Source organism: Choloepus didactylus, chromosome 10 (assembly GCF_015220235.1).
Source record: "Choloepus didactylus isolate mChoDid1 chromosome 10, mChoDid1.pri, whole genome shotgun sequence".
In the NCBI taxonomy this organism is placed as follows: Eukaryota; Metazoa; Chordata; class Mammalia; order Pilosa; family Megalonychidae; genus Choloepus; species Choloepus didactylus.
In genome coordinates, this window is record NC_051316.1 from 120,508,529 (window position 1) to 120,520,142 (window position 11,614).

Sequence of the window (11,614 nt, forward strand, 5' to 3'; positions counted from 1 at the left end):
GGCAATTTTTCCATACCTAGAGGTTAAACCCTCTTCCCCCCACTTATTCAATTTTCAAAAGGAAGAGGAATCAGACACTAAAGATAAGAGGCTTGACACCAATCCTAGCAAGATGCTAAAAGGGATTAATAAAGATACATCACTTGTGACCACTTAGAAGAAAAAGAGTAGCCATGGATTTATTAAGAACAAGTCACACCACACACCAGCTTGTTCATACTTTTACCAGAGCACATACAATGTCATTTACTGGGTACGATTGTCTTACCCACCAGATTTTGAGGTCCTTAAAGGCGAAACCTGTTTCTCATTATTCTTTCTATCTGTATATCACCAGTGTATTCAAGAATGCCCAGTATACATAAAGCACTTAAAAAATATTGAGTAAATTTCATTTTATTTCTTTTTCTGAAAGGATTATTTGGCTACTAGTTCATATATTAATATATTTGGACAACAAGCCAATAACACCCATAAATAACTTGACAAGGTCTTTATGACACAGTTTTGGTCAAGATGCAGGCACATGGCTTGAATGACAACAAGAACAATTACATACATTAATAGCAGACTTAAGTGACAATTCCTAACAGGGGTGATTTGATGGATGCCTAATAACACAGAGCAGGATTCTTCTCAACCTAGTCAATGTTTTTTTTGTTTTGTTTTAATCAGTGGCTTTAATTAAAATAGAGGGAAAAATCTCTAAGTGACTAATGTTAAAATGCAGAGTATATGGGAGTTAAGAGAACTTTTAAAAATAAAAGAAAATCTTAACTGACTATGACAAAAAAAGAATTTAGAGTGGTTTTAAGAAAATCTGGTAAGAACACATAATATACCAAGAATTCTTCAATGCCCTATTCAGAATAAAGAGTACTTAAAATGAAAGAAGTTACAATTCAACCTAATTCAGTTTTTTTTTTTTTTTAATCATCATTTTATTGAGATATATTCACATACCACGCAGTCATACAAAACAAATTGTACTTTCGATTGTTTACAGTACCATTACATAGTTGTACATTCATCACCTAAATCAATCCCTGACACCTTCATTAGCACACACACAAAAATAACAAGAATAATAATTAGAGTGAAAAAGAGCAATTGAAGTAAAAAAGAACACTGGGTACCTTTGTCTGTTTGTTTGCTTCCCCTACTTTTCTACACATCCATCCATAAACTAGACAAAGTGGAGTTTGGTCCTTATGGCATTCCCAATCCCACTGTCACCCCTCATAAGCTACATTTTTATACAACTGTCTTCGAGATTCATGGGTTCTGGGTTGTAGTTTAATAGTTTCAGGTATCCACCACCAGCTACCCCAATTCTTTAGAACCTAAAAAAGGTTGTCTAAAGTGTGCGTAAGAGTGCCCACCAGAGTGATCTCTCGGCTCGTTTTGGAATCTCTCTGCCACTGAAGCTTATTTCATTTCCTTTCACATCCCCCTTTTGGTCAAGAAGATGTTCTCCATCCCACGATGCCGGGTCTACATTCCTCCCCGGGAGTCATATTCCACGTTGCCAGGGAGATTCACTTCCCTGGGTGTCTGATCCCACGTAGGGGGGAGGGCAGTGATTTCACCTTTCAAGTTGGCTTAGCCAGAGAGAGAGGGCCACATCTGAGCAACAAAGAGGCATTCAGGAGGAGACTCTTAGGCACAAATACAGGGAGGCCTAGCCTCTCCTTTGCAGCAACCGTCTTCCCAAGGGTAAAACTTATGGTAGAGGGCTCAACCCATCAAACCACCAGTCCCCTATGTCTGTGGTCATGTTAGCAACCATGGAGGTGGGGTAGGCGAATACCCCTGCATTCTCCACAGGCTCCTCAAGGGGGCACTACATCTTTTTTTTTTTTTTTTTTTTTCCCTTGTTTGTCTTTTTTCTTTTTTTTTTTTTTTTTTTAACTTTCCCTTCTTTTTTCAAATCACCTGTATGAAAAAAAAAGTTAAAAAGAAAACAAACATACAATAAAAGAACATTTCAAAGAGACCCTAACAAGGGAGTAAGAAAAAGACAACTAACCTAAGATAACTGCTTAACTTCCAACATGTTCCTACTTTACCCCAAGAAAGTTACATAATATAGCAACATTTCAGTGAACTTGTTCCTACTACATCCATCAGAAATTAACAGACCATAGTCATTTCTGGGCATCCCCAGAACGTTAAATAGCTTATCTGTTCTTCTTGGATTATTGTTCCCCCTTCCTTAATTGCTCTCTACTGCTAGTTCCCCTACATTCTACATTATAAACCATTTGTTTTACATTTTTCAAAGTTCACATTAGTGGTAGCATATAATATTTCTCTTTTTGTGCCTGGCTTATTTCGCTCAGCATTATGTCTTCAAGGTTCATCCATGTTGTCATATGTTTCACCAGATCGTTCCTTCTTACTGCCGCGTAGTATTCCATCGTGTGTATATACCACATTTTATTTATCCACTCATCTGTTGAAGGACATTTGGGTTGTTTCCATCTCTTGGCAATTGTGAATAATGCTGCTATGAACATTGGCGTGCAGATATCTGTTCGTGTCACTGCTTTCCGATCTTCCGGGTATATACCGAGAAGTGCAATCGCTGGATCGAATGGTAGCTCTGTATCTAGTTTTCTAAGGAACTGCCAGACTGACTTCCAGAGTGGCTGAACCATTATACAGTCCCACCAACAATGAATAAGAGTTCCAATTTCTCCACATCCCCTCCAGCATTTGTAGTTTCCTGTTTGTTTAATGGCAGCCATTCTAACCGGTGTTAGATGGTATCTCATTGTGGTCTTAATTTGCATCTCTCTAATAGCTAGTGAAGCTGAACATTTTTTCATGTGTTTCTTGGCCATTTGTATTTCCTCTTCAGAGAACTGTCTTTTCATATCTTTTGCCCATTTTATAATTGGGCTGTCTGTACTATTGTCATTGAGTTGTAGGATTTCTTTGTATATGCAAGATATCAGTCTTTTGTCAGATACATGGTTTCCAAAAATTTTTTCCCATTGAGTTGGCTGCCTCTTTACCTTTTTGAGAAATTCCTTTGAGGTGCAGAAACTTCTAAGCTTGAGGAGTTCCCATTTATCTATTTTCTCTTTTGTTGCTTGTGCTTTGGGTGTAAAGTCTAGGAAGTGGCCTCCTAATACAAGGTCTTGAAGATGTTTTCCTACATTATCTTCTAGGAGTTTTATGGTACTTTCTTTTATATTGAGATCTTTGGTCCATTTTGAGTTAATTTTTGTGTAGGGGGTGAGGTAGGGGTCCTCTTTCATTCTTTTGGATATGGATATCCAACTCTCCCAGCCCCATTTGTTGAAAAGACCATTATGGCTCAGTTCGGTGACTTTGGGGGCCTTATCAAAGATCAGTCGGCCATAGATCTGAGGGTCTATCTCTGAATTCTCAATTCGATTCCATTGATCTATATGTCTATCTTTGTGCCAGTACCATGCTGTTTTGGCAACTGTGGCTTTATAATAAGCTTCAAAGTCAGGGAGTGTAAGTCCTCCCACTTCGTTTTTCTTTTTTAGAGTGTCTTTAGCAATTCGAGGCATCTTCCCTTTCCAAATAAATTTGATAACTAGCTTTTCCAAGTCTGCAAAGTAGGTTGTTGGAATTTTGATTGGGATTGCATTGAATCTGTAGATGAGTTTGGGTAGAATTGACATCTTAATGACATTTAGCCTTCCTATCCATGAACATGGAATATTTTTCCATCTTTTAAGGTCCCCTTCTATTTCTTTTAGTAGAGTTATGTAGTTTTCTTTGTATAGGTCTTTTACATCTTTGGTTAAGTTTATTCCTAGGTACTTGATTTTTTTAGTTGCTATTGAAAATGGTATCTTTTTCTTGAGTGTCTCTTCAGTTTGTTCATTTCTAGCATATAGAAACATTACTGACTTATGTGCATTAATCTTGTATCCCGCTACTTTGCTAAATTTGTTTATTAGCTCTAGTAGGTGTATCGTTGATTTCTCAGGGTTTTCTAGATATAAGATCATATCATCTGCAAACAATGACAGTTTTACTTCTTCTTTTCCAATTTGGATGCCTTTTATTTCTTTGTCTTGCCGGATTGCCCTGGCTAGCACTTCCAGCACAATGTTGAATAACAGTGGTGACAGCGGGCATTCTTGTCTTGTTCCTGATCTTAGAGGGAAGGCTTTCAGTCTCTCACCATTGAATACTATGCTGGCTGTGGGTTTTTCATATATGCTCTTTATCATGTTGAGGAAGTTTCCTTCAATTCCTACCTTTTGAAGTGTTTTTATCAAAAACGGATGTTGGATTTTGTCAAATGCTTTTTCAGCATCTATTGAGATGATCAATTGATTTTTCCCTTTCGAGTTTTTAATGTGTTGTAATACATTGATTGTTTTTCTTATGTTGAACCAGCCTTGCATGCCTGGAATGAACCCCACTTGGTCATGGTGTATGATTTTTTTAATGTGTCTTTGGATTCGATTTGCAAGTATTTTGTTGAGGATTTTTGCATCTATATTCATTAGGGAGATTGGCCGGTAGTTTTCCTTTTTTGTAGCATCTTTGCCTGGTTTTGGTATTAGATTGATGTTAGCTTCATAAAATGAGTTAGGTAGTGTTCCATTTTTTTCAATGTTTTGAAAGAGTTTGAGTAAGATTGGTGTCAGTTCTTTCTGGAAAGTTTGGTAGAATTCCCCTGTGAAGCCATCTGGCCCTGGGCATTTATTTGTGGGAAGATTTTTGATGACTGATTGGATCTCTTTGCTTGTGATGGGTTGGTTGCGGTCTTCTGTTTCTTCTCTGGTCAGTCTAGGTTGTTCATATGTTTCCAGGAAATGGTCCATTTCTTCTACATTATCCAGTTTGTTGCCATACAGTTGTTCATAATATCCTCTTATAATTTTTTTAATTTCTTCAGGATCTGCAGTTATGTCACCTTTTTCATTCATTATTTTGTTTATATGGGTCTTCTCTCTTTTTGATTTTGTCAGTCTAGCTAGGGGCTTGTCAATCTTGTTGATCTTCTCAAAGAACCAACTTTTGGTGATATTTATCCTTTCTATTGTTTTTTTGTTCTCTATGTCATTTATTTCTGCTTTAATCCTTGTTATTTCTTTTCTTGTACTTGGTTTAGGATTGGTTTGCTGTTCATTTTCTAGCTTCTTCAGTTGATCCATTAGTTCTTTGATTTTGGCTCTTTCTTCCTTTTTAATATATGCGTTTAGTGCTATAAATTTCCCCCTTAGCACTGCTTTTGCTGCATCCCATAGGTTTTGGTATGTTGTGTTCTCATTTTCATTCGTCTCTATATATTTAGCAATTTCTCTTGCTATTTCTTCTTTAACCCACTGATTGTTTAGGAGTGTGTTGTTTAACCTCCAGGTATTTGTGAATTTTCTAAGTCTCTGATGGTTATTGACTTCTAATTGTATTCCATTGTGGTCAGAGAATGTGCTTTGAATAATTTCAATCTTTTTAAATTTATTGAGGCTTGTTTTATGTCCCAGCATATGATCTATTCTGGAGAAAGTTCCGTGAGCACTAGAAAAGTATGTGTATCCTGGTGATTTGGGATGTAATGTCCTGTAGATGTCTGTTAAATCTAATTCATTTATCAGATTGTTTAGGTTTTCAATTTCCTTATTGGTCTTCTGTCTGGTTGATCTATCTATAGGAGAGAGTGATGTGTTGAAGTCTCCCACAATTATTGTGGAAACATCAATTGCTTCCTTTAGTTTTGCCAATGTTTCTCTCATGTATTTTGTGGCACCTTGATTGGGTGCATAGACATTTACGATTGTTATTTCTTCTTGCTGAATTGCCCCTTTTATTAGTATGTAGTGGCCTTCTTTGTCTCTCAAAACATCCCTGCATTTGAAGTCTATTTTATCTGAGATTAATATTGCTACACCTGCTTTCTTTTGGCTGTAGCTTGCATGAAATATTTTTTTCCATCCTTTCACTTTCAGTTTCTTTGTGTCCCTGTGTCTAAGATGAGTCTCTTGTATGCAACATATTGATGGTTCATTTTTTTTGATCCATTCTGCGAATCTATATCTTTTAATTGGGGAGTTTAATCCATTTACATTCAACGTTAAAACCGTGAAGGCATTTCTTGAATCGGCCATCTTATCCTTTGGATTATGTTTACCATATTTTTCCCTCTCTCTATTAATATCCTTTATTGTACCCATACCGAATCTCTTTAGTACTGAACCTTTCTCCAAGTCTCTCTGTCCTGTCTTTGTTTCTCTGTCTGTAGGGCTCCCTTTAGTATCTCCAGTAGGGCAGGTCTCTTGTTAGCAAATTCTCTCAGCATTTCTTTGTCTGTGAAAAATTTAAGCTCTCCCTCAAATTTGAAGGAGAGCTTTGCTGGATAAAGTATTCTTGGCTGGAAATTCCTCTCTCTCAGAATTTTAAATATATCGTGCCACTGCCTTCTCGCCTCCATGGTGGCTGCTGAGTAGTCACTACTTAGTCTTATGCTGTTTCCTTTGTATGTGGTGAATTGCTTTTCTCTTGCTGCTTTCAGAACTTGCTCCTTCTCTTCTATGTTTGACAGTGTGATCAGTATATGTCTCGGAGTGGGTTTTTTTTGGATTTATTCTATTTGGAGTTCGCTGAGCATTTATGATTTGTGTATTTATGTTGTTTAGAAGATTTGGGAAGTTTTCCCCAACAATTTCTTTGAATACTCTTCCTAGACCTTTACCCTTTTCTTCCCCTTCTGGGACACCAATGAGTCTTATATTCGGACGTTTCATATTATCTATCATATCCCTGAGGTCCATTTCGAGTTTTTCAATTTTTTTCCCCATTCTTTCTTTTATGCTTTCATTTTTCATTCTGTCATCTTCCAGGTCACTGATTCGTTGTTCAACTTCCTCTAGTCTTGTACTATGAGTGTCCAGAATCTTTTTAATTTGGTCAACAGTTTCTTTAATTTCCATAAGATCATCCATTTTTTTATTTAGTCTTGCAATGTCTTCTTTATGTTCTTCTAGGGTCTTCTTGATTTCCTTCATATCCCGTACTAGGGTCTCATTGTTCATCTTTAGTTCTTTGAGTAGCTGCTCTAGGTGTGTCTCTTCTGGTCTTTTGATTTGGGTGCTTGGGCTTGGGTTATCCATATCGTCTGGTTTTTTCATATGCTTTATAATTTTCTGTTGTTTTTGGCCTCGTGGCATTTGCTGACCTTGATAGGGTTCTTTTAGGGTTTGTAGACCAGTTGAAGTCCTTATCTCTAATTTATCAGATCTACAGCTTCGTGGAGTACACTTTCTCTAACTAACCAGCAGGTGGCGTCCACGAGCCACCTGTTCTCCACAAGCCAGATCTCCCCTGCTTAGCCTTTTTGGTGAGTGGGGGAGTGAGTCTTGTGGGGCCCAATTGGTGTCCCAAGCTTGCATGTGTAGTTGGTGTTGCCTGCCCTGTATGTGGGGCGTGTTTCTGGGCAGTCGGGGAGGGGGGGTGGCCCTAACAATCAAATCTCCCTGATGATCCTAGAGTTTTAAAGCTACTGCAATAGTCTAATCCTTCAGTTCAGTCCTGCCACAGTTTGTCTCTGCCACTGACCCACAAGTCTTTGGTATTGGCGTATGGCTCCTGAGACTTGCAAGTGGGCCCCTCTTCCAGGCTGTGCACCCCGGGTCCTCTGTTGAGGGATGACTGTGCTATGTCACAGGTGAGTGCCGTCCCCCCAGGGCAGTTCTGGGCTGCTGGGCTGTGTTGGGAGGCTCCCAGTCTGCTCAAATGATGGCTGAATGGGGCTCTGTTAATTCACACTGCTCCCCCTTCCCAGCTCTGGGACATTCAGCTGAGGTTGCAGGGAAGGCTAATGTCCACGCCCAGTTTTGTGGTGTGTGCCTGTTATTTGAAGCACTTCCGTCACACTGGGTTGTCTGGGGCAGCTCTGGGCTATGGGGCTGGCGATGGGCAGGAGTGTTTCCTGTCCACCAGGATGGTGGCTGTGAGCGGACACCCCCCTTTTCTTGGGAAGTTGTGCTGTTTAGTGAATTTTCTCAGCCACTGGATTATTGCCTTTTGTCTCAGAGCTCTCTTAGTTCTGCTCTTGACTTGACGTGCCCAAATTTCAATTCTTTGAAGCTTTCTGTATTGAGCTTCTTAGAGTAATTGTTTTAGAAAAAGCAAAAAGGATTTAAAAAAAAAAAAAAAAAACCGGCCCTCCTCAGAGATCTAATGGGTTATTGAAATGCTAATAGACAAAGCAACCAGGGCCATTAAGGAAAGGTGCACAGGGCAGAGAGATCAGCCTTGCTTCGGGATTTGCATATGCGCCTCAAGGCCTGATCTCCGCCCTTCCCCTTTCTGTGTTCACCAGAACTCCAAAAATCCTCTGCTTTTACTTTGGAGCTTCTCGTGTTGTTTTCCTTCTATGCCCGTCTCCTCTCTGCTGGGCTGGCTGCTCTCAGAGTCTCTGGTGTCTGGCCTCAGTCTATCTATGGTTGGAGTTTGAATCAGTAGAATGAGTTTCTGATAAGAGCAGCCACTGCAATTCTCCCTTCTCCTTCCTGGAGCTGACAGCCCCTCCTCCCCCGGGACTGAGCCTGGCAGGGAGGGGCGCGGGTCCCCTGGCCGCAAAAACTTACAGATTTCTCTGATCTCAGCAGTTCCACGTTTTCATGAGTGTTGTATGAAGTATGCCCAAAGACAGATTGCTCTGTGGTGTCCAGTCCACGCAGTTCCTGGCTTTTTACCTACTTTCCTGGAGGAGTAACTAAAACATACAGCTCACCAGTCTGCCATCTTGCCCCGCCTCCCCCTAATTCAGTTTTAACTAGACCAATCCTGGTACACTTAACTTGAAGTGCCATACACTGAGGGGAAAAAAAGATACAAAAAACCGGAGTAAACTCAGAATGGTCAGACAAGTGAAGGAACTGGAACTCACTAAATATCAAGTGCAGGAACTGGTGATATTCAGCTTAGAAAACATTTACACTTGCGAATCACTTAAATATTGGAATATAGACTAAATGAGATTAGGTACTTTTAAGAGAACAAGGATTAACAAGTATAACTTTATAAGACAGCAGATTTTGGCTCAAGTTATAGGAATAACTTTCTAATTAGACCTGACAAGAAGTAGAAAGGGTTACTTCAGAAAAAAGCAAGATCCTAGGTACTGGAGGTGTTCCAGCACAGAGAAGATACAAGTACTCGTTCCAGATTCAAGTATGGTTTAGGGCCTATTATACCTGATGGGTAACATTTCAGATCTCTTTCAACCCTTTTAGTTAATAGTAGCATTTGCATGATCAAAATTTTGATACAAGGAAGGTATTTAAAAAAAAAAAAAAAACTATCAGTATCTGATGCATAAAGTTGCTCATGAATTTTCTCTCTCTCTCCAGTACTTTTTACAAGCCATATTGCCACATGCAAGTCCCTAGGTACCAAATGTTTAGTAGCCACTTACCTGCCTTGTTACTGTGATTTCATCATGAACCTCAAATCCTAAAGGGCTTTGCTTTTTGTCAGAATTATCAAAGGTGATTGACACTGAGGCTTTGGTAATACCAGCTTGCCCATTTTTGTAAACTAAATCTTGTAAATTAGAAGCTCGAACCTAAAATTAAAGAGAAAGTTTATCAATAACAAAACCCCTATTACACAAACTAGCACGAAAAATGGTTTCTTGTTGGAAAACCCACCCATATGGTATCCATTAAGTAGCCAAGGGCAGGCACCATTGTCCATTGGCAAAGAAAACAGGTAACAACCTGCAATGGGCACCTTTCTCAATCGGTCCTCATCGACTCTGAAGTGAACTGTTCTCTACTCATTTCTTAATGAGTCCATTGGAAGATTTAAGGGAAGACAGTGCCTACTATATTCTCATCCAATCCCATTCCTACATCCTAAAAATACATTATAATGCAGGGGGGAAAAAACACAAACTCTGGGGTAAGACTGACTGTCCTAAAGTCAGAATGCCTAAGTTTGAGAGTTGTTCCTGAACATCTTAGGATGAACAGCCAGCAACCCCTCCTAAGTTCTACCTAAAAAAAACGGAGTGATAATAGTATTTATCTTAAAGGGCTGCAATGAGATATAAGATAACTCACATAAAGTACAAAACAATAGTGCTCAGTTAAATGCTAAAGTTAAAAAAAAAACCTGCAAAAAGGCAAATGAACAGTCTCTTAAGTTCAAAGAATATTCCCTTTCAAACAAATTCACGTAAATCACAAAGTTTGCACTTTACCTGAGACAGGTTGGAGATGCCCAGCAAAAAGCAGATGGAGTCCAGTATGTTGGATTTCCCACTACCATTTAAACCAGTGATGGCATTGAAGAGGGGGTCAAAACCATTGACTTCAGTCCTCTGAGCATAGGACTTGAATCCCTCAAGAACGATTGACTTAATATGCATTTTCACTATGGAGCTGGGCTAGTAAACTTCTGCTGGGAGTCACAGAGGCCACAAACCAGTTCTGTTCAAAACAAAAATAACACAACATAAATGGAATGAAAACCTGGAATCATACTGAAATGTGGCAGACTCAGTATAGGAATGATAACATAACAGAAATAAAACAGCCGCTCACCAACTTTCCCCTACTTAAAAACAAGCAAGAGATAGTTACTAGCTGGAAGTTAATTAAACCTTTTAACCTGGAAATCAAACCTCTTAGCATTTCTTCTACCAATTTTTCCAGGCCTGCCTTCCACCTTTATCACACTGTACTTAGCCTAGACTAATGACTATTTCACATCCCATTCCCTTTACCCATAAAGTGCTTCTCCCCGATAATGGCACGGCTCACTCTCCTTTAATGCACCCACGTCTCTGCGCAAACGTCACCTTCCTGACCTTCCGTTACAAAGGACAACTCTACCCATCCCCTCACTCTGCTTTCTTTTTCCTTCATGGCACTAAAGCTGATACTAAGCAGTATTCATGCATTTACCCAACTCATTATAACGTAAGATCCTATAGGATCTTCGCCTACACCCACCGCTATGTCTCCTAAGAGTGCCTGACTCAGAAGGGATCATCAGTAAATATTTACGAATTCCATTTATTCTCCAACGTCTTGCTTACACTCAGGCTGTTCCCTTGCCTCTTAGGGCCTATCAACACCTTCCCATGGCCACTCCAACGATGGACAGGAATTAGCCACTTTGCCAGGGACCCTTTGCCCTTAATTCCAGCCTGAGGCCCCCGATGCCACTCACCCTCCCGCCTGGAACGCCAGGCCAGGCCCAGCCTGTCGCGCGCAGCACCCGCCTCGCCGCCACCTCAGGCCGCCCGGGCCAAAAGGGTCCCGAAAGCTCCTCCCGGTCACAACGGCGTGTTGCACGGGCCACACCTGCCCGGCTTCTAGGGCTAAGAAGAGAACCCAGCCATTGCGGCTACCACCCGAGTCCCGCACGCAGAGCCGGGGCCGGATCTATTTATTCCTTTGAATTTCGGCGCGAGCAAAAGACCCCGCCTCCACAGCCTAGTTCCTCTGCTGGTGTCTAGGCGCTGCCTGACTTCGCGGTCCCATCTTTTCTCTCCAAAAGGAGGATCAAAACGACAGGGAGATAGGAAAGACGGCTGCGGTAATGGCGGCTCCAGATCAGTGACAGCATGGGCCTGAGAACTAAAAGAGCAGGGGGCATATGTTGA

General features: G+C 40.3%; 1 protein-coding gene across 1 annotated transcript in view; it reads right to left on the bottom strand.

Annotated features, from left to right (window-relative positions):
* SMC2 (structural maintenance of chromosomes 2) overlaps nt 1-11,397 on the bottom strand; it is a 54,005-nt gene extending 42,608 nt beyond the window's left edge. Inside the window, exons 1-3 of the mRNA XM_037798020.1 lie at nt 11,179-11,397; nt 10,205-10,433; nt 9,416-9,565 (exon numbers count right to left, since the gene is read on the bottom strand). Coding sequence (XP_037653948.1) covers nt 9,416-9,565; nt 10,205-10,372 — 318 coding nt within the window. The 5' untranslated portion in view covers nt 10,373-10,433; nt 11,179-11,397. The remainder of the gene's footprint in view (nt 1-9,415; nt 9,566-10,204; nt 10,434-11,178) is intronic.
* Between the last annotated feature and the right edge of the window lie 217 nt (nt 11,398-11,614).